Genomic DNA, 19,276 nt, shown 5'->3' with positions numbered 1-19,276 from the left:
AGCTCCTCTCACTCTGAACAGTGGGAGGAAGATAATCGGCTCTCTGTCACAAACCGCTAAGCTTGACGTAGACTCCGGATGCATACGCCTATTTAGGATCGCTAGTTTGACTGAACGGTGAGACGAAGCCTCAGCGTGAATCACGGAAGGCCTCGGCCCTCTGATTACAGCTGCCGGTTTGACTTCCCTTTCATCTTCGCCGCGGCCCACTCATCCCATTGTTGCTGCTGCTGATCTCTGAGTTCAAAGACATCTCTGAGAGATTCTCGGGTTATTCTCTGGAGCGTCTCTCACATTTGTGCCTTCGTTTAAAACCTCAACAGAAACGGGAGCAACATTTCGGGAGTATCGCTGCATCCGCTCCTTTGATGAGAGGCCAGCGGCGGCGTTAAGCGATCCAAGCGTGCGTTTCAGCGCCGCTGTCGTGGCAGAGAGGATCTATAACCGATATGTCAATGCCGCTGTTTGGAGTCTGGGCTCCGTGAAGATTGTTTCAGAAGAGTTCAGGATCCCCTTCGGGATGAGAGCTCTGTATTCCCAGGAGGGAATCCTTCGTCTGAACTCGTCTTTTTCACTTCTCCCTCTCTTACTTTGCGTATATCATCAAAGGCGGAGGATGAGGATGAGAACGAGAAGGGAAGATTGGGGTAGAAGGATCTGTTTGGTGAATAATGCATTATAAATCATATGTACTCGCACTTAAAGCAGCATGGAAAGAGAAATTTAGGGCGCGTCACCGCAGCAGCCACGTGAGCTGGGTTTGGCGCTCGCCGCTCGTTTCACCTTTCTGCTCATTGAATGTGGCTGTTTCCCCCACTTGTCCTCATTTCCGTGCATTTCTGCAGCTTCCAGCATGATCGGCTGTTGACTGAGCTCATCCTGAAGTGTGTCATGATGTGACACACATCATGGGGGGGGGGGGGGGCTCGACTCACGGCACAGGTGGGACAGGTGTCAAAAAAACAAACTGCAGCAAGTCGGTCTCGGTAAAAAAAAACCTTGTGTCAAGCTGGAAACTTGTTTGTAGGGAGACGTTTGTTCAGATTTGATCTAAAGGCAATTTCTCCTAAAGGTACAGCTTTAAGGGGCCTTGATGTGTCTTTCATCTTTACTGAAGGAAGGAACGTCATTCCTCCAAAAGATATTTGCTTCATTTGGAGTTCTGGTGATGGTTCTGAGAGTGATGTCGGCCCAGTTCAAGATCAGGCGACTGTGAGGCCTATTTAACATCAAAGAGGATGTGAAAGGAGATGTCATCCCGTACCTGATGAAGGATTCGTCGCCGTGCTCATCAGACCATATTTTTGACCCCTCCATTGCCCTACGTGGAAGCTTCCCTGTTTGCTCCATCCCTCGTCACTTATCCTCATAATTGATTCTGAAAAATATTCTGATTTGGAGGCTAACTACCACACCTTTCGTGTCTCCGCCCACCCCGTCAAAGTTTCTCTTCCATAATTTAAGATCTCGTGCAACCAACAGAAAACAAGCATGGCCGATGACGGAACTCTGGTGGCCTCAGGCAAAAGTGATGGAGACTGAAGTGACGATTTGCATAAACAGTTCTGGAATGCAAATGAAGAGTCAATAAAAGAACTATTACAATAGATTTGTGAAGATATTGTGAAAGTAAGTGCCGTTTCTGACAGTGAAATGCTTTAACGTGGTGGCAGTAAGGTTTCCCTTCACGCATCTGCAGTCTGGTGGAATGAAAGAAACACTCTTTGCCAGATGCCCTCTGCACCGAGGTAAACGGGTGGTAAATATTAGTTGGGTTGCTGCACAGTGCCGTCATAGACACGCACACACACACACACACACACTGCTCGGATGGACTGCTGCCGTCAGTTTGCACAGGGTTCAAAGATTTGTCAGCATTAGGCCAGTGTTTGCTTATTACAGACTGGAAGCACTAACTCCTCCTCTTTTTAGCCTGGCAAGCAAGACTTTGGGACAAAAACCCAGAGTCACTGTAAAACCATATGCTGTTTCCTACACTATAAGTCATCCCACGTAATGCAACTAGACTCGCGGAGTCGACGATGCGACGCCCTGGAATGACCTTTAGCTGCTCAGCAGTTTGTCTTGGCACACCGCACCCATGTGCTACTACAAGAAGTCAAACACAAACACAGTGAATTATTTACAAGCGTTATTCCAACCATATGTGCTCCACACACACACGGGATACGCTCAGATACTACTCAATGGCGGTCCACCCCCTGAGATGAGACTCTATGAGAAATGAGACCATTTGAGCGTCTGGATTTTACTCTGGTGTGCATGAAAACGGCAGCCAGAGAGCGACACAGCAGCCTCAGGCAGGGGTCTGATGTATAGATCCAGCAGTTATGAATCAGGACATATCGGAGAGCTGGAAAATACAAACTTTGACTGAGATGAGATGATCTGAATTCAATGTCAGGTCGGAGAGCAACATCCTCCTGAAACAGGATTGACATGGTCAGTGGTTTAATCAATTTCACCTTCAGCATAGCGCGTATTATTTGATGTCGCCATGGTGACAGCGCTTCAATCAGCTCTGCCTCTTGCTGAATTAAGCGATACCAGTTCATGCCTCGACCCTGTAAACCTACTGAATCACGTGTTTATCATCTGTAGTTTAAGAACTAACAGGAATATGATTTTAAATAATGGTGGCTCTTTCTCATTGCACTGTGACATATATGTTCTCTGTATGTTTTTGTTAAGAAATTTCTTATTTAGCTACAAAACCAGCATCACGGCAATATCTGGTGAGGTTCCTGCTCATTATTGAACTATTTGAACCATAAAGGTCACAGTCCTGCTTCCTGTATACACTCAAGCATTCCTGTGTCCATGGCAACATGACTTGCTGTACCTCGACAGGGAGGAAAGGTGGAGCGATTAATGCATGTTTATATGCGTAGGATTCTCCTGACCACGCGAGGAACGAATAATACTTCAAGTCATGAGCTTGCAAAGACGCTGATAGATCTACCAAACCTGCAGAAGTTCATATATCCCAGCTGTGCAGTATTTGATCTGACTTAGCCATAAATTATTGAACGCTATAGACGAGAAGCGAGCTGATCCACTTCTCAGGGTTCGTTAGAAGTTCACTCAAATCTTACAGTTCAATTTGGAGTACAAAAAAAATTTGTTTGGTCGTCTTAAATTTCCCAAAACACTAAAACCACCAGAACTAGCTGTCACAGCATAAAGTCAGAAACAGCAACAGAAGCGATACAAATCTCTAGTCCTCAAGCCTCCATGGGATCGCTGCTCATAATCTATCAACGTCTCCTCCTGCAGGTCAAAGACTCTTCTTCTAGGGATCGGAACGCAATGATTTTATGATTTCCCATGGTGGATAGGAATAATAAATGGACAATCAAAGCAACCAAAATGTACCAAAGTCAAGCATAACCTCTGGTTTGAATGCAGCAGCCACCAAACTCTGACCTTTACTCTGATCCATCTTAGCCTTGACGCCTGTTTTCAAGCTGCAGATGGCTCAGAGGTTGTCAGCACCTCTGCAGATACCTCATAAGGCCCGTTCCCGCTCCACGCGTCGCAGACACGTTTCGTTTTGACAGCATGTGTTGGACTCATTGCTCCCCACCTGTGCATTTCTGCAGAGGGAGCTCCCTGTGACAACAACGCTGAGGTCAGACACATCCCCAGAAGCCGCACTACGATAGCCTTTGCTTTGCATACTTAATATTTTTCTCATGCTGAGGCCCAACTCAGACATCAGGTGCATCGCTCCCACAAAAATATTTTCACGGGACAGGTTTAGTCTCGGTTGCTCAGCCTCCCCTGTGAATAAGGAAGCCGTTTATTCGCTGTAGAGACATATTTAGAGCAGACTTGGCCTATTTGAGGACGCACATGCTTGGGACAAAAGATTCCCCACCAGACAGTAAGACATTTGTTTTATTAGAGAGTAAAATTAGACATCAGTCGGAGGTCTAACCCAATTCCCTAATCACGAGGTTTACAGCTGGCAGTGATGCTAATCAGCTCAAAGGCAATAAAACAGGGAGAAGTACAGTCTTTGTCAATAGCCTTTATTGGAAATTCTTTACATGTGAATCCTCTTAACCTGCCCAAACCCAGTTTTAGAGACTATAAATATATATATATATATATATAAAGAGGTGTAAAAGACTTTTGCAGTTCCTCTAAGAACAAAGAAAGCCGTTACAGTCCGGTCTCAACTTGAGAAGGGCATCGAATTTTTGTCTTGTTGAATGTCAGACAATTACAAGATCAATTTTTAAATCCCTTTAGCCAAAAACAAAACAAAAAGAAAAGGTCAGAAATAGAAAAGAGGGTAAAAATAAACACTCAGTGGGTAAAATGAATGGTTCAGGTCTTAATAACAGCACAGCACGACAGACGAGACCACGGCCTCTTCGGCGTTCATATTTATACATGTACATCGACCGCAACGCAAACAGCAGGAGATTCTGCCCATTCACGAAGCGTGCATTCAGTGGAGGCATGTGAAGTACACGTGTTCCTGGCAGCCCCCCCACCCCCCCTGGGAGTCAGGTGCTGCGCCGCCAGCTTCCACCACCATCATCTTGGTACACAGAGCTGGTGCAGTGCAGTCGGAGAGCACCACCTGGTGGCCGAACCAGGACATGGAACTACACCATCATTTGCCCTTGGGTGGGGAGGGGGGCTGTTAATTCCCACCGGGCAACTACTTCTACTTTGACAAAAGCAACCCTGCATCACCAGGAAACCCTCAGTTACACCTTTGTAAATGACTGTATTCAGATTAGTTCGACTTACAAGTTATCATTTACAATACCAAACAAAATGTGCAAAAATATTAAATATGTTTTTAAAAAAATGCCCATTTTCTTAACAAAGGCTACATTTTTATTGTTTTCAACACTGTTTACAAAAGGTTGGAGGACATTGTTTCAACACGGCGTGGTCCTCCAGCTGCTGGCATAGGAGGCGCACCTCACACAGAGGCGGAGCGTTGAGGTACCGGTTTCTTTTAAAGTGACGGGCACTAAAGAGGAGGCGCAGCCGGGCGACTCGGCGAAGGGGAGACTCTCCGACTCTCCGAGCCGGGTGTCTCCTTTTGAAAATGTCTTTGCACCAAGTCGGGGGTTTTGCACAAGAAGACCGCGACTTGATCTGCGGGGACGGGGGCGGGAAAAAAAGCACGATGGTTCGATGAGACGCGAGCGGAACGAAACATTCATTTCCCTGCTCGATTTGTTTTTAGCGTAAAACAACCGGTGGAGACGAGAAGACAAATGAGAATGTGATTTAGATTTAAAGAGGTTTAACAGCTATAGGGACCGAAAATGTATCACCCCCCCCCCCGAAGCATTACCGATATTAAACATTACAAATATAAATCAGTTGTCTGTGACACAAAAAGTCCTTCTGAGGTGTGAGCCTTGCTGGCTGCAGGGGGGGGGGGGGTAGAATTATTAAAGCAACGAGAGACGAGAGACGAAAGTCTTCACCGGTGTTTCTGTTTCTTGGAATGTCGCTGCTTGCTGGACCGGTCCTCGTTGCTGCTCGCCCCCCCCCCTGCGGGGCCCCGGCTCCTGCGCTGCCGAGTTTTCTTTGTGTCCCGTTCCCCGTCGCTATCCTGCTCCCGGTAATCCTTCCTGACCGAAGTGGCAGAGTTCCGCTTACTTCTCCTCCTGCCCGTATCGTTATCCTCCTCCCGCTCTTCCTCCTGCTCTTCCTCCTCCTCTTCCTCCTCCTCACTCTCGATCTCCGCATACTTCCGCCGCCGGCCTTTTCCAGCTTTCTTCCTTTTCGACTTTCCGTTCTGCATCTTCTTCGGTTCTTCCTCCTCCTCCTCCTCCTCGGAGGTGGCCGGCGCTTTGCTGACCCGCTTGCGTGTGCGTCGGCGCAGGTAGCCGAGGCCGGGCAGCAGCTTCTGGAGCAGCTCAACGAACGTCTGCTCCGTCTTCACCATGCAGGAGAGGACGGCGCTGCCCTGCTGGTTGTACTCCTCCGCGTTGGAGAAGACCAGCTTCACGTCCTCCAGGAAGTCCTGCGTGTGACGGTACGAGCCGCGGCCAATCTTTCCCAGCATCGTCTGGAAATCCATGGGCTGGGAAATGATGTCCAGGTAGTCCTCGGCCTCGTCCGGGGACACGGGCTCCCTGTGGGAGGAGCGGGACAGAAGACGAGGGCTGTGTCAGAATGGGATACACACTGGCATTGGTTAACACAAGCCCCCCCCCCCCCCCCCCCATATTATTTTGCTCACCTGAAAGGCCAGCTGAACCGGAACTTTGTCAGCTTCTTAAGGATCTCCTCGCAGCGCTCCAACTCGAGGGCATGTTTGGTAACTCCCGATTGGGAAGTTTGTCGCACCTTTATTTAAATAAATAAATAAAATAAAAACGTATGCCCCCGTGTAATCTCAACAAGGGCGTGGCCCCGGAGTCTCACCAGCTCATCGATGTCTGCGGGGCAGTTGGGGCCCGTCCTCTGCTTGCCGCTTTGTCCGCCTGAGGACGGCGTCTTCTTGGGTTTGACTTTGGAACTCTTCGGTCGAGACGACAGCGGCTTGATTTTCTTCCTCGGTCTCACTGCGGAGAAACAGACGATGAGGAAAAAGGGACGTTTTCATTATCATGCGACATGCAGGTGAGAAATCAAGAGACGAGGAATGGAATTCCTCATCAGCACCCCCCCTCCCCCCCCCCATTTTACCACGGCTAAAACTGGGTTCTGTGCCCTTAAAACGTAAAGTGATTGCATTATGAAAACATAAAAGCGTGTTGATAGCCCTGAGCAAGAGAGAGAGAGAGACTATCATCAAGCTGAGACAAGATACTCACAGGTGTGACCCATGGCTTTGTAGTCATTATATTCCTCGTCGTCTTCCTCATCCTCAGATTCCTCCTCTTCAGACTCCTCCTCTTCGTCTTCTTCGTCAGAGTCTTGCTTGTAGTTCCTGCAATAAATCCAAATCAGAGCAAGAACGCCGACTCGTTTCAACAACAGCTTCTGAGGACAACGGAGGACGGACGGAAGGGGACGGTCACCTCGTGCGGGTGCCCCGTCGGGTTACGGTGGGCTGGCAGGCGGGACACAGCCACTCCCCGACAGGAATGCGGTACAAGGCGGGACGCAAACACAGCAGGTGGAAGGCCTTGTTGCACTCGTCACACAGGATGAGCTTCTCGTCGTCACCTGGGAAGACGGGAAGCCGCCATTACAGCCGCCTCTCCGGCGACCTCCGACGCCACCGGGGGGGGGGACACACACACAAGTTCTCACCTTTCCCGCGACAGACTTTGCAGCGAGCGTTCTCGGCGGACATGTCCCACTTTATGCAGGCGTCCAACATTCCCAGCAGGACATGCATGCGTGAGAAGGTCTGGGACTCCCCGATTGCAGTCTTCCACTTCTCCACCGCCGTCGCCACCTGAGAGGAAAACATTCCCACTTGTTTAAAGAGCAGATATTTTCACTCCAGAAGTGTCGCGGCGTCCGTTTAAGAATCTTTATTTACGGACTCGGACTTCAGACCTCCTCCTCTTACCCGGGCCTCCTCCGCCAGTCGCTTCTCCTCGTCCACCTCCTCAGCCTTGCTGCTGCTGCTTTCTTCCGCTCCAACCTTCTTCTTCTTCTTCTGCTTGGGGGCCATGAATCCCTGCAGAAACTTTTTAATGACGCAGCCCTGAATTGTGATGATGCACTCGCCAAAGTCCTTCAAGCTCTCCTTGTCTTTCATCTGCGGAGGAAGAGAAAACGTGACCCCCCCCGGTTTGTGCACAAAAGGAAACGGCAGACGACACGAGCTAAAATCGAGCAGCAACAGGAGTACCTGATCTTCGATGTCCACGTGGTCGTCCAGGTAACCCAGGCCTCCCTTCTGGAGTCGGGAGGCCACCTCCTGGATGTCGCTGCGCAGGTACTTGAGCAGCTCTGCGTAGCCGTCGCAGGTCCGGAGGCCCAGTTTGGCCTTGCGGGTCAGATGGATGGAGTGGAGGACGTCCTGGTACCTGAATGAGAGACAGGGAAGGCGTTTTATTTCAATCATTTCCATTTCCTCACCGGTTTATATTTAAATATGGATGCGGGAAGGATCTGGCAGCGCACAAACGGCAGTTTGTTAAACCAATCGTCCCTTATAACGAGAGAACAAGCACCTGTTTTGTATCTTCGCCTTCAGTTCGCTCTCTCGAACCCCCTGAGCGTGAAGACTTTCCACGAGTTCCTCCAGCTCGGCCGTGCTGTCGCACACGAACCTGCGCTCACAGGAAGTACAATTAGGACTGCGTGAAAAGGAATAAAAACGACGTCAGAAACTCAAAGGAAGGGAATAAAGGCCGTACCAGAGGTTCTGACCCTGCTTGGGAACGCTCGTTTCTATGCAGACGTCTGCTGCTGCCCCCTGCTGGGCTCCCTCGCCAACAGCGCCGTCCATGCTGCCGTCGTCCTTCTCAGCGCCTGCGTCAACACGAGCGACCGCACGGTGTGAAGTTCAAAAGGGAGATTTCACAGAAACAGAAATCCTTGGCGAGGACGGTTACGTACCTCGTGAATCATTAGTAATGGCCGACCCGCCGTCGTCCTCCTCCTCCTCATCCTCTTCCTCCTCCTCCTCCTCTCCTTCCACCTCAGGCTCCGCCGGTTTATCTTCAGGTGGAGGTGTGAAGCTGTAGTCGATGCTTTCATGCACCCATCCCTTCTCGATGTACAGACCAGGAACCACGTCAGAGAAAAGCCAGTACCTGAACCAAAAAAAAAAAAAAAAATAACAACATTAAGTAAAGCGCGGTGAATATTCGCCACGCTATTCTGAAGAACTGTCAGTTCTCAACGCTGACCGGTTGTGATTTCTGTCTGTGCCCAGTGGGGTCCGGCGCAACACCAGCCTGGCTTTGCTGATGCCGTCCTGAAAGGCCCGTTCGGAGGCAGCCCTCTGGCGACGCAGCCGCTCCTCCTCGGCCTCCTTCTCCATGCGTTCTGGAGGTAACGAATTAGACAAGCGCTTCAACGTAGAACTAACCGACGCTCTGCTAGGCAGAGGAGGAACTTTGTGCCTCCGGCGCGATAAAGATTGTGGATTTTGAATGAACCGCTCCGAGTCCAACCTTTGTTCTGTCGGTCCGTCTCCTCCTTCTCCTTCTTCGCTTGCATGCTCATCAGCCGGCGGCTCTTCACCGTGCTGATCATGTCCTCGGGCTCCGGCTCCACCTTGGGCTCCACTTTGACTTCTTTCTTGCTTTCCTTTTTAGCACCAACTTCTTTCTTTTTCTCACCTTCGAGCGGCGAATGAGAGAAAGAAATCCATAAACTCTCACGTACATTTAGGAATAGACGAATGAAAAGCCGGGAGAAACGGCTTTTCATCTCCCCCCCCCCCGCCTACCTTTAAGCTCCATCTCCTTCAGCCTCTGCCTCTCGGCCCTCTTGCGGTCGTTGACCCCCTTTAACATCGCCAGACGCTCCTTCCACAGCTCGGCAGAACGTTGCAGCTTCGCGTCGACGTGGTCTTCGACCGAGTACGTCATGAGGATGCGATGGCAGAGCCCCATCAGCAGGTAGACCTTCTCCTCGGGGCTCAGCTCAAACACCTCGACCGTCTCGAGCTTATCCAGGAACTCGCCGGTCACCACGTCGTCGAAGCCCCCCAAGCCCCCCGGGGCCTCGGAGCCCTGGCCGCTCCCGCCTCCGTGGGCGTCGCAGGATCGCAGGCAGAGCCGCGCCAGCTCGGACGCAGAGTGCATGGTGAGGGGGATCTCAGACAGGGGCATGTCCAGCTCGCCGTAGCCCTCGGCCAGCTCGTCCTGCAGCAGCGTCTGCAGCAGCACCACAAGCACCCGGTTCAGGTAGAGGAACCCGGACCGCTCTCCGGCCAGCGCCTCCATCAGAGCCACCGCGGTGATGGGATACTGGTCATCGGGCATCAGCAGCCCCGCGTAGCAGTGCAGGAAGTCCACGACCATGGCGACGTTACCGAAGAGGGTGTTGGGCAGCCCCTCCGGCATGTCCACGAGCTTGAACGCAGGCAGGTTCTTGCCGCCTTCGATCTCTTGGTCTTCGTATCTGCGCGATTGCTCACGGCGGACGAGCATCTCCCGCTCGCGCCTCTCCCTGGCTTTTTGGCGCATTTTCTCGCGCTTTTTCTTGATCTCCTTTTCCTTTTCTTCTTGGCTCATGGCCGCCCATTGCTTCTTTCGCTCCAGTAAGTCGGAGCGTTTCTGCACCAGCAGCCTGAGGTCCTCGGGCAAGCGACCCCAATCGTCTGGGGACAACGTCTTTACGACCTTGGAAATGAGGGACGAGAGGGCGCTCTTCCTGTCCTCCTTGTCCTTGTGCTGATTATAATAACGAAGGAGGTGGAGAGCCATTGGGTGCAGTGGTTTTCCCAATTTCGGCGTTCCCATGCCTGTACTGCGGGCCCTCTTCCTCGGGCTCCCAGCAGGAGTGCTCTTTGTCAGATGCAGCAGAGTCATCTGCTTCATTTTGGGGGTCTTGGCGCCGTCTTTACCATCATTTTTGGAAGCCTTGAGGATGTTGCTCTTTCCAGCTTTCTTATCGCCGGACTTCCTCCCTGATTTCTCATCGGAGGGATCCACGCCTTTGACTTCATCTTTCTTTGGAGATCCCGAGTTCTTCACCTTGAGTGGGGAGCCGTTCATTTTTATTTTCTAAAACACAGACACAAAGCCATTGAGCAAAGCTCTGTCCTCGCCGTGTAACAAACGGCAACGCACATACGGCACGGCTAACCTGCATATGGCCCCAGATGGTTGGACTGAGGGGCATGCCTGAAGCATCCTTCTTCTTTCTCCTTTTCTTTTCTCCCTTCTCATTTGCCGACTCCTCTCCTGGCGCGTCAGAGCTCTTGAGCTTCTTACGACGTTTACCCTCGGGAGATGTCAAGCTCTTGCGCTTCGAGGAGGGATGCTCTGCTAAAAACTTTAAGAGAGAAAAAAAAAAAAAGTGTGAGATGAGAAACGGCAGTCATTTTAATTCCGGTAACGCGGAAACGACGAGTCAATCACCTTGTGTGGAGAAAGAAGGAAGTCACTAAATTTGCTGGGGAGACTGAACTTTTTCACCAGTCCATCTTCAACTACCCAAGGAGCGCTCTCGCCCATCCCCAGCCGCAGGGCATAATGCCTGATGAAGTAGCGGATGATCTCCTTGGTTGGAGGGCGCTCCGTTCTGTACAGGCTGTCTGCTGGGACGTCGCTGATCACCTATAGAAGATTACCAAGATCAAAATGAAATGTTTTTTTTTTGCCTCAGAAATAAAAACCAAAGAAACCTGCTATCGAAAAGGGGCTACGAACCTTGTCCTCATTAATGAGCTTCACGTCATACTTGTGCGGGAGGAATTTGGGCATCACCCACTTTCTTTTCTCCTCCTTCGTGGCAGTGGAAAGTTTCCTTGGTGAACGCCGTGCTCTGTCACCTGGTAGGAAGTGAAACAATATCATGTAAAAATGAAAGACTCTCTTTCAAATATTCAGAAAACTGTCAAAAAATATATATAAAATACAGGTGAAATCATGAAATCATCTACGAACAAAACCCTGTTTTACTGTGGTTAAACAAAGGCCATGTTGATAAGTATTTCTGCTTTTGAAGTGCAGTTATATTCTCACTGAGCTTAGGAACTCTTTCATGGCACTCACTGAGGCTCTCTCTCCTGTTCTCCTCCTCTCTGGGAGCAGGTTCTTTCCTCTGGTTCTCCTGACTTGCATTCTCCTTGTCGCTGGATGGAGAATCGCAGGCACCTTCGAGCTTCTTCTCAGCCATCTCACCTTCTGGGTTCTCTAGAGGATGGACTTTCACCACCTTCACTTGTAAACTTTTCTCTTTTCCCACCTGAAGTAAAAAAAAATAAAATAAAATAAAAAGAGTCCTTTAAGGAACTTTCAACTAAAACAACAAAGAACATGGTCAGCAATTAAAATGTAAGCGCCCAAACTGACCAGGAAGTCACACTCTTCATCCACAGCGTACTTGGTGAGGATTTCCATCCAAGCCATTTCGACCAATTTGTCTAGAGACACCGTGTTATGGTGGACCATCTCCAGAACAGGTTTCTCAAACCACTTGGGATACTCCTCCAGAAGCCTGCACAAAGAATACTGTTAGCATCGAGATGAAGTTTTAACTAAATGTGAAGATGTAGAAAACGGTTTGTTTCTCGTATTTGAAACTCTTTTTGGGCCACAAACGTAGATCGTTTCTAATGCCGTGACCGCACTCAAACAACGACTCGCGGTACCAGACCAGACAACGACCTGAATTTGTTCTTGTGTAACGCAAATCTTACTAATGACGTTGCTTGAATTTCTGTGAGAAATAGCAAGTTCTAGATTAGAATATTACAAAACAGGGCAATGAAGTGCCGGGAGTGGCCTGTAGGGGGGGGTTAAATCCCTTTGCTGACATAATTGGACACAGATTAACCACACCCTGTCGTCCTAAATGACTTGGGCTCTGAACGCATCTCGGCACCATCTTGTATGTGACGGCTTTTCGAACACGTATGTAAAGTAGGTCTTCATCACCCCGAGGACAGCAACACACATACGATTGATTGTTATCCGCGAGACTGACAGATCTGTCCATCTGTTGTGAAAATTGCTCAGGAGCCATCCTCTTCCGTAGATCAGGATAAGGAGCACTCCCAAGCCCATTAAAGATTCAAAGATGACTCAATCACACACAACCTTAAATAGAATAAGAGGAGGAGCATAAGCTTTATCCAATCACAGGAAAGCTGCCAAGCACTGCAACCTTCACCGAGAGAATGCATCCCTCCCCTGACACAACTGAACGTCATGCACAAAATGTATAGGCGCTGCGATGGGTAGCACAATGGCTATTCGGAGACCATCGTAAACAAACATCGACACAGACGAGTGGGAGTGTAATACTCACAGTTCAGTGACTTCTTGTTCCTCCTCCCATGCTTCTTTGTGAGTGAGCTGGCTGCTTCCAGTGCTCTTACATGTCCAGATGCGCTCATCGTACCTCTTCAAGCGCGCCTCATACTCTCTGTAGAGATTATGTCAAGGGCGTTGGCCTCATTTGTCTCATGTAAACAGTTCCTGCTCCTGCAGCAATTTGCTTACTTATTATTATTATTATTAATGACCCATGTTAAACTGATGTAATCTGTCAATATATTAAAAGCAAGTTGAAATCAAGGGAACCCAGCAAAATGGTGTTGGGAGATAAGAGAGATCAAATATATATAAATCCCTGGCTACCTGAAATTAACAGATGCTCAATGGGACAGGTAGACGTAGCTCTGAGTAGATAACCGGAGAGAAAAGTTTGCCTTTGCTACAAGTGACTGTAAAAACCACAGCAAAGAAGAGAACCTCATTTTCTAGGCAAATGTTCAGTGTGTCTAATAGAAGCACGTAGATGGCTGTTTAAATACAATATTTACAGGAAGTGTGTGTGTGATATCTAGACCTAGAACCATTTAGAAACTAAGGTGACATACGAATAAATTAAAAAATAACAAAACACTATAAAATCCACATGACACGGTCACAACGGGCTTCGTAGCCGTTAATGGCAGCCAGTCTACCGCACGCAGAGTGAAACGAGTGGAAAAGATAGATACAGAAGAAACAAACCATCTTCTGCGTTAAAAGCTTGTCAAACCTTCTTAAAAGATGTCGACCCACTCTAAAAAAAAAACACACACACAAACGTACCCGGCAGCTAAAGGGTCATCCTGACGACAGGAAAACATAAAGGGAATCCTAGCGTTAGCATCGCGCTAGCTGAGCCTGCTAGCATGACAGCGGCGGCTGGGGCTCAAAGCCGAACGACGTCTATCAACAAATGCTCTTAAATTTATTAGTGGCGGACATTTTGGCCAGACATACTCTTGAGTTTGTGTCCGTTTGGCGGAATGTACGGCTAGCTAAAGTAGTTTATCGTCACAGTACAATATCAGACAGCTAGCTAGCTAGCTAGCTAGCATGTGGCTAGTTAGCTAGCTAGCCTGCCATCCAGTGTAAAACCGTACATGCGGGGGGAGACACTAAATGGGGCAACGTCAAATTGGAAAGGTCAGATATTTTCACAGTCCCGTACATTTGCATGCGTGAACATAAATAAAGTAAACGAAGCAGCAGTCGCCCAGCACGTCTGCGGGGGGTAGATAAATCGAGACTCCGCGCATTAGCATCTCGTTAAAAGGATACTCTTTGTTCCTGAAGGCCTCCTTGGTGCGCTCGATGGTGTAGACCTCCTCTCCGGGGCCTGGTGGTTCGGCTAGCGGCTTTGCCAGCGGATACGGCTTCCGGCCTAAAAGCGGTGCCATTTCAAATCTACAGATGGCACAGGTGTCGAACGTTTAAAGGGGGATCTTCTACTAAAAGACTAGCTCAATAATATGCCCTTCGCTTGTATCCGGGAAAGCCCCCGAAATATCCGAGCGCGTCAGACGCTCCCGCCGGCAGGCCCGGCGCTCAACGCGTAGCAGCTAACAGGCTAATTGCTACCTCGCAGCAAAACAATAACAGTGTCCGTCTCGCAAGCCACCTCATCGCATCCTCCTCCGCGCCTCCGGGAGCGGTGATATTATGGTTCCACGGACTGTCCTGGGTGTAAAACAAGTTGATGAACGTGGCTCTTCGTAGAGTTGACAAACTTTTAAGCTCCTACGGATAAACGGAAAAGGAACGCGAACCCACAGCAAAATCCGAACTCGCGGCAACAGCCGAAGCTCAGTTCAGCGGGTGCTCTTTGCAAACTACGCCTTTTTCCCTTCGTATAATCAATTTTATTCGGTTTATGTTGGTACTGTCCAGACTTCTTGTCAGATAGCACCGTCCAGAAGTAATAGGAAAAACTAACTTGGATCAATCAAGAGGTTAATTCCTTGTCGAAATGGCGGGAGTTTCCAGTCCACCGGCACAATTCCGTACGTCGTCAGCTCAACTGTTTCCCCGGCAGCAGACAGCGTCCTGGTCATGTCCCGCCCCATCTTCACACGCATTGGCTCGTTTACTCAGGCGCCATCGTAGAATTGTTCTAATCCAGCCTCTGATTGGTTAATATGGCCCGTCTATTTTCACAAAGAATGGCCCCTAAAATGAACCACGCCCCTATAAAATATAAATTAGCTGACTCGGTCAGCTGATTACAAGAAATATCTTGTAATAATTTGACGTATTTATACTAAAATACGCGTAAGTATTTCGTTATGTATGTATTGATAGATACATGACGCTAGTTGTTCCCTTATTTAGCGGACCAATTTTTAACTCATTGTCGAAACATCAGTTTTAAACTGGTCTGATTAAACAATGGGACGTCTTTTGCTACGTCATAGGGATAGCTTCAAGATACGAAAAAAAAAGAACGCAGCCAAATAGCACAAATACATTTAAATGGGAATAGAACGTAAGATTTATTATGTTTTATAACATATTTTGTAATAAACATGGAGAAATTCTATTATAAATATTTTAGAGGAAAAAAAAAATCAAATATGTAATTCTTACATACGACAGGCCAAGAGATTTTTCCATAGAGGATATAATATGAAAAACGAAATGTCACATCTAAACATCAAGCTGGATAAAGCACAGTTAACTAATTTACATGGTGGCCCATAAACTGCAAAGATAAAGCAACAGGACAGGGTGTACAATGTAAGGTTTTAACTGCATAATGATGAAATCAGAAACAATTAATTGTCCAAAAAAAAAAAACAAACATTTACAGCATGTGAATTAAAATAAACACCGCAAACAGCAGCGATATTCCACAGAAAATATGGAAAATACTTTCCATTCACTTCAAAAATCACTTACAACTTTTATAAGTGACCCAAGATTTCAGTTTAGGTACATGCTTTCTTCATTTTTTTTGATATTTGGATAAATGTGCCAAAAGAACCTTTAGAGAGAGATTTTTGAAACCTCAGCTAATTGAATAAGACAGGTATCTTGTCTGAAAAGTGATAATAAATAAGCTATCTGAGAACTGAATTCTCTCCTGTGCAAATCTTCTTTAAAGGAGGTGCCCCTGATTCATCCAGTTCTTCCTGTGAAATATAAAAGGAACATATTGAATAGGTTAATTCAAAAGGTAGAACCAAGAATGAACAATTTAATGGTAATTTCATATTGCTTGAACCCCAGAACCAAGGACGTCAATTCATATTTAAGTGGCTTCCTTGAACACATTTTCAGAAAGGCAACCTGTGTGTCTGACGTGCTCCGTCTGATCGTTCCTGATGAAAGAAGGTCCTCCTTAATGAGAGTGGGCGGCTCATCGGCCCCATCCTGCCCTGAATGCATAGCGTCTGCATTCACACGGAGTAAAAAAAAAAAAAAAAAAACAATTGCAGAGCATCCTTACTAGTGCAGCTATGACAGTAAACCAATACAGAGAACGTACCGGACAGATCCAAATGATGTCTTGCACACACTAAAACATTATTTAGATTAATAATTGATTTGCTTTTTTAAATATAAACACTGCACTTGCCCTCCACGCTCTCCTGGCCCAGCATTGGTGGCTGAGAGTCTTCCATTCGACCGCTGGAGGTGTGTGGAGGGCTGACCTGCTGCGAGCTGGAGGTGCTGCTGCTGTTATCCATCTTAGCTTGGTAAACATCGGACAGAAAGCTCTGGTTGCTGTTTTCATCTAGAGGCAGAGAAACAAGATGAATACTTTTTGTTTTGCATTTACACTCCACAATGCATTTGATGGCTCCAGTAATTTATTAAATAACTGCCAAAAAGCTCACCAGTGAAATCCAGCAAAGAGTTGGTGTTTTCAAGGACTACATCTTTCATTCCTCTACCTTCTCCACCGGTGGATTTGGTGCGATATATCTGATGAGAAAGAGTGATTGTCCAATATGACTTGATTGTTCATAAACTAGATTCATACGCTCAATGGATTTAAAAAAATGTGCCAGTATTTATTTTGTCCCGATTTGAACATTTTGCATTTAAAAATAAATTTTGTACACCGATACACAAGGCAGTTTTTGTGATAATTCTGTTTGATTTCGTCTGATTTATGATGCAAGCAGTTTGAAGCAGTCTGAGTCTGAAAACGCCAGTTGTACAGAAATAGCCAAAATGCTCTTATCCAACTAATCCCAAATGTACATTCCCTTGTTAAAATAATCCACAACTGTAAAATGGTTAAAAATAAATAAATAAGACAAAGTGATGGGCATGTTGCTATTGGTATGCTAGAGGCAGAGCAGTCCAACAAACAAGTTGCCAAGGTGTTGAATGCTCACCATTTCACAGCAGTGTGTGTGTGTGTGTGTGTGTGTGTGTGTGTCTCTGCAGGCATTATCCAGTCTGAGTATCAAGGACAGGCAGCCCCCGCCACATCTAACAACACATCTCCCCTCCAGCAGTCGGACTGTCTCAGGATTACTGCTGCATTCAATGTTAATGGGGGGGGGGGGGGGGGGCAACACGAGTCATTCATTTGTGTAACATTTTTTTTCCAGCCAGGTGCGAAAATTTAAAGTGCTTGTAATTTTTTGTTTTGTGACTGATTAAATTAGATAATTATTATTTTTTTAATAAGGGACAAAACAGGGGCCTGTTACTGGCGTGTATGCTGCAAACTGCCACGCAGATTTGCACACAAACACAGTGGTGCATTTCTAAATCAACGGTTTGACACACGGTAGAAGAGCCCAACCTGCTTTGTTTCCGTCACTGGCACCCACTTGAATATGCGCAAGGATGTATCACCAACTGTCACCCATTTCTTCTCCCTGAGGAGGGGAAGAAATGAATTTGTGTAATTGTCAAAAAGCAGCCATCTGCCTTAACAGCATTAATCTGTAACGTGACGTTAAAACAACCGAGATACCCGCATTCACACAAAAAAAATGAGATCGAACGGAATATGTTACGCTCCGTCATTTTCCCGATAACGGCGTATTAATACGATGGGATTTATCGGAAGGTGTTGATTAATTGCACAGTAATGCACCGAGACAAGTCGTCCACAATTAGCGCGCAGCTTGTGAGCCCCGTAGCCATGTTGACAGCTCTCGACGGGGAAAAAAAACTCGACTAGGCCCGCCTTTGACCGTCAACCGGGGGCACTGATTGGCCGGCAGCTGCGTCAATCATCTAACTTTTCCGACTGAAGTTTGTTGAGCAACGCAGCAGATAGCAGGCGACAGTCTCGGGTAATATTTCCCTCCATGTTGTCTCGCAGACATCTTACATACCATTTCCGCACTTTCTCGATCGCTGCCAGGACCTTTTTAATGTCATCTTTAGCCCGGCTTCGTGTCTCAGCGCGGCCTGATCGTCCCGACATCTTGATGCAGTTATGATTCATCTACAGAATGCATCTGAAAACTTCCAAGACCAAGCCCCAGTCTCTCCTCGGCGGAAATCTCGCGAGATTTTAATCGTCTCATTATTTCTCCTCCTTCGGGCTTCATCCTCCTCGTTACGCTCAGTGCTCTGTAATGATTATAGGATGGATCGGGAACATATTTAGAATTTAATGCACTAAATAGAAATAAAAACCAGCCAAAATTTCTTTTTTTAATTTATCTGTACGTTCTTTATGTTATTTAAGGCAGTTCTATACCGCGCTGAGGGAATTTATAAACTTGCCGTTAATGTTTGACACAATTTGAGAAAATATTTTCCTCTCTTAGAATTAAGAATGAAATTCGACATGAAACACAGGAAAGACAAAGATCAAGCACTACATTCTGTTCCATGACATAAAACAGCTGCACATCGCCATGCAGAGCAAAAAAAAAAAAAAAGCAATATATTTTAGAGGAAGACAAAAAGGCTCAGAGCGGATAAAACAGTCTCTTAATTTTAAATGCAACACATTTCTGTAGCGCTATTGCATTTTTTGCTACCTAAAAAAAGACTTATTTTTCTCTGTGATCGTATTTTGTATTTATTTATTTATTGTATTTTTTTTACATGTATTATGTTTTAATTTTTCAGAATGTTTAAATGTTTACCCTTCGTCCTGCGTGTGCCTCTCGTCGAGACAAAGAAAGCTTCGACGCTTTTAACTTGTGGCGGCCATCTTTGACCAAAAGAGGGCAGTCGTGAGTTATGAAAACTCTCTCCATAAAATTGAGCATGCCCGTAACATTGAGAGGTTAACTCTATCTGTTGGCCAGTAGACATCAATACTTCATGACATTCTGTGTACAATCACTGTTCAGTGATATATTTCATTAAGAACGTTTGGTGTCAGTCTATTGATGATCAGTTTCTAAATGGGGGTTTTATTCTAAAAAGCGGAAGTTCCCACCCGCTCC

The 19,276-nt window shown here is 47.1% G+C and overlaps 2 protein-coding genes across 4 annotated transcripts; both read right to left on the bottom strand.

Moving 5' to 3' along the window:
* Positions 1 to 4,038: 4,038 nt before the first annotated feature.
* On the bottom strand, positions 4,039 to 14,302 carry baz1b (bromodomain adjacent to zinc finger domain, 1B). Its single transcript, XM_068745399.1, has 21 exons — positions 14,184 to 14,302; positions 12,898 to 13,014; positions 11,940 to 12,084; positions 11,640 to 11,832; positions 11,295 to 11,416; positions 11,004 to 11,201; positions 10,729 to 10,917; positions 9,365 to 10,646; positions 9,087 to 9,254; positions 8,820 to 8,958; positions 8,527 to 8,723; positions 8,325 to 8,439; positions 8,139 to 8,237; positions 7,814 to 7,991; positions 7,529 to 7,720; positions 7,264 to 7,411; positions 7,029 to 7,176; positions 6,822 to 6,937; positions 6,430 to 6,569; positions 6,245 to 6,351; positions 4,039 to 6,137 (listed from the first exon to the last, which is right to left on the bottom strand). Exons 1-21 carry the CDS (start codon positions 14,300 to 14,302, stop codon positions 5,480 to 5,482), a joined length of 4,770 nt encoding a protein of 1,589 aa, XP_068601500.1. The 3' UTR covers positions 4,039 to 5,479.
* A 1,063-nt stretch (positions 14,303 to 15,365) lies between these two features.
* On the bottom strand, positions 15,366 to 18,364 carry bcl7bb (BAF chromatin remodeling complex subunit BCL7B b). Of its 3 annotated transcripts, none has more exons than XM_068745493.1 (6): positions 18,206 to 18,364; positions 17,665 to 17,740; positions 16,742 to 16,829; positions 16,480 to 16,638; positions 16,191 to 16,294; positions 15,366 to 16,033 (listed from the first exon to the last, which is right to left on the bottom strand). In XM_068745493.1, exons 1-6 carry the CDS (start codon positions 18,316 to 18,318, stop codon positions 15,962 to 15,964), a joined length of 612 nt encoding a protein of 203 aa, XP_068601594.1. In that variant the 5' UTR covers positions 18,319 to 18,364; the 3' UTR covers positions 15,366 to 15,961. The 3 variants fall into 3 exon arrangements, with proteins under 3 accessions (XP_068601594.1, XP_068601596.1, XP_068601595.1); XM_068745495.1 differs by having other exon boundaries at positions 18,238 to 18,300; XM_068745494.1 differs by lacking the exon at positions 18,206 to 18,364 and adding an exon at positions 17,962 to 18,016.
* Positions 18,365 to 19,276: the final 912 nt, after the last annotated feature.

The sequence above is a fragment of the Brachionichthys hirsutus genome, chromosome 11 (assembly GCF_040956055.1).
Source record: "Brachionichthys hirsutus isolate HB-005 chromosome 11, CSIRO-AGI_Bhir_v1, whole genome shotgun sequence".
Classification (NCBI taxonomy): domain Eukaryota; kingdom Metazoa; phylum Chordata; class Actinopteri; order Lophiiformes; family Brachionichthyidae; genus Brachionichthys; species Brachionichthys hirsutus.
The sequence above is the reverse complement of the archived record's forward strand: the minus strand, read 5'-3'. Positions and strand labels throughout refer to the sequence as shown.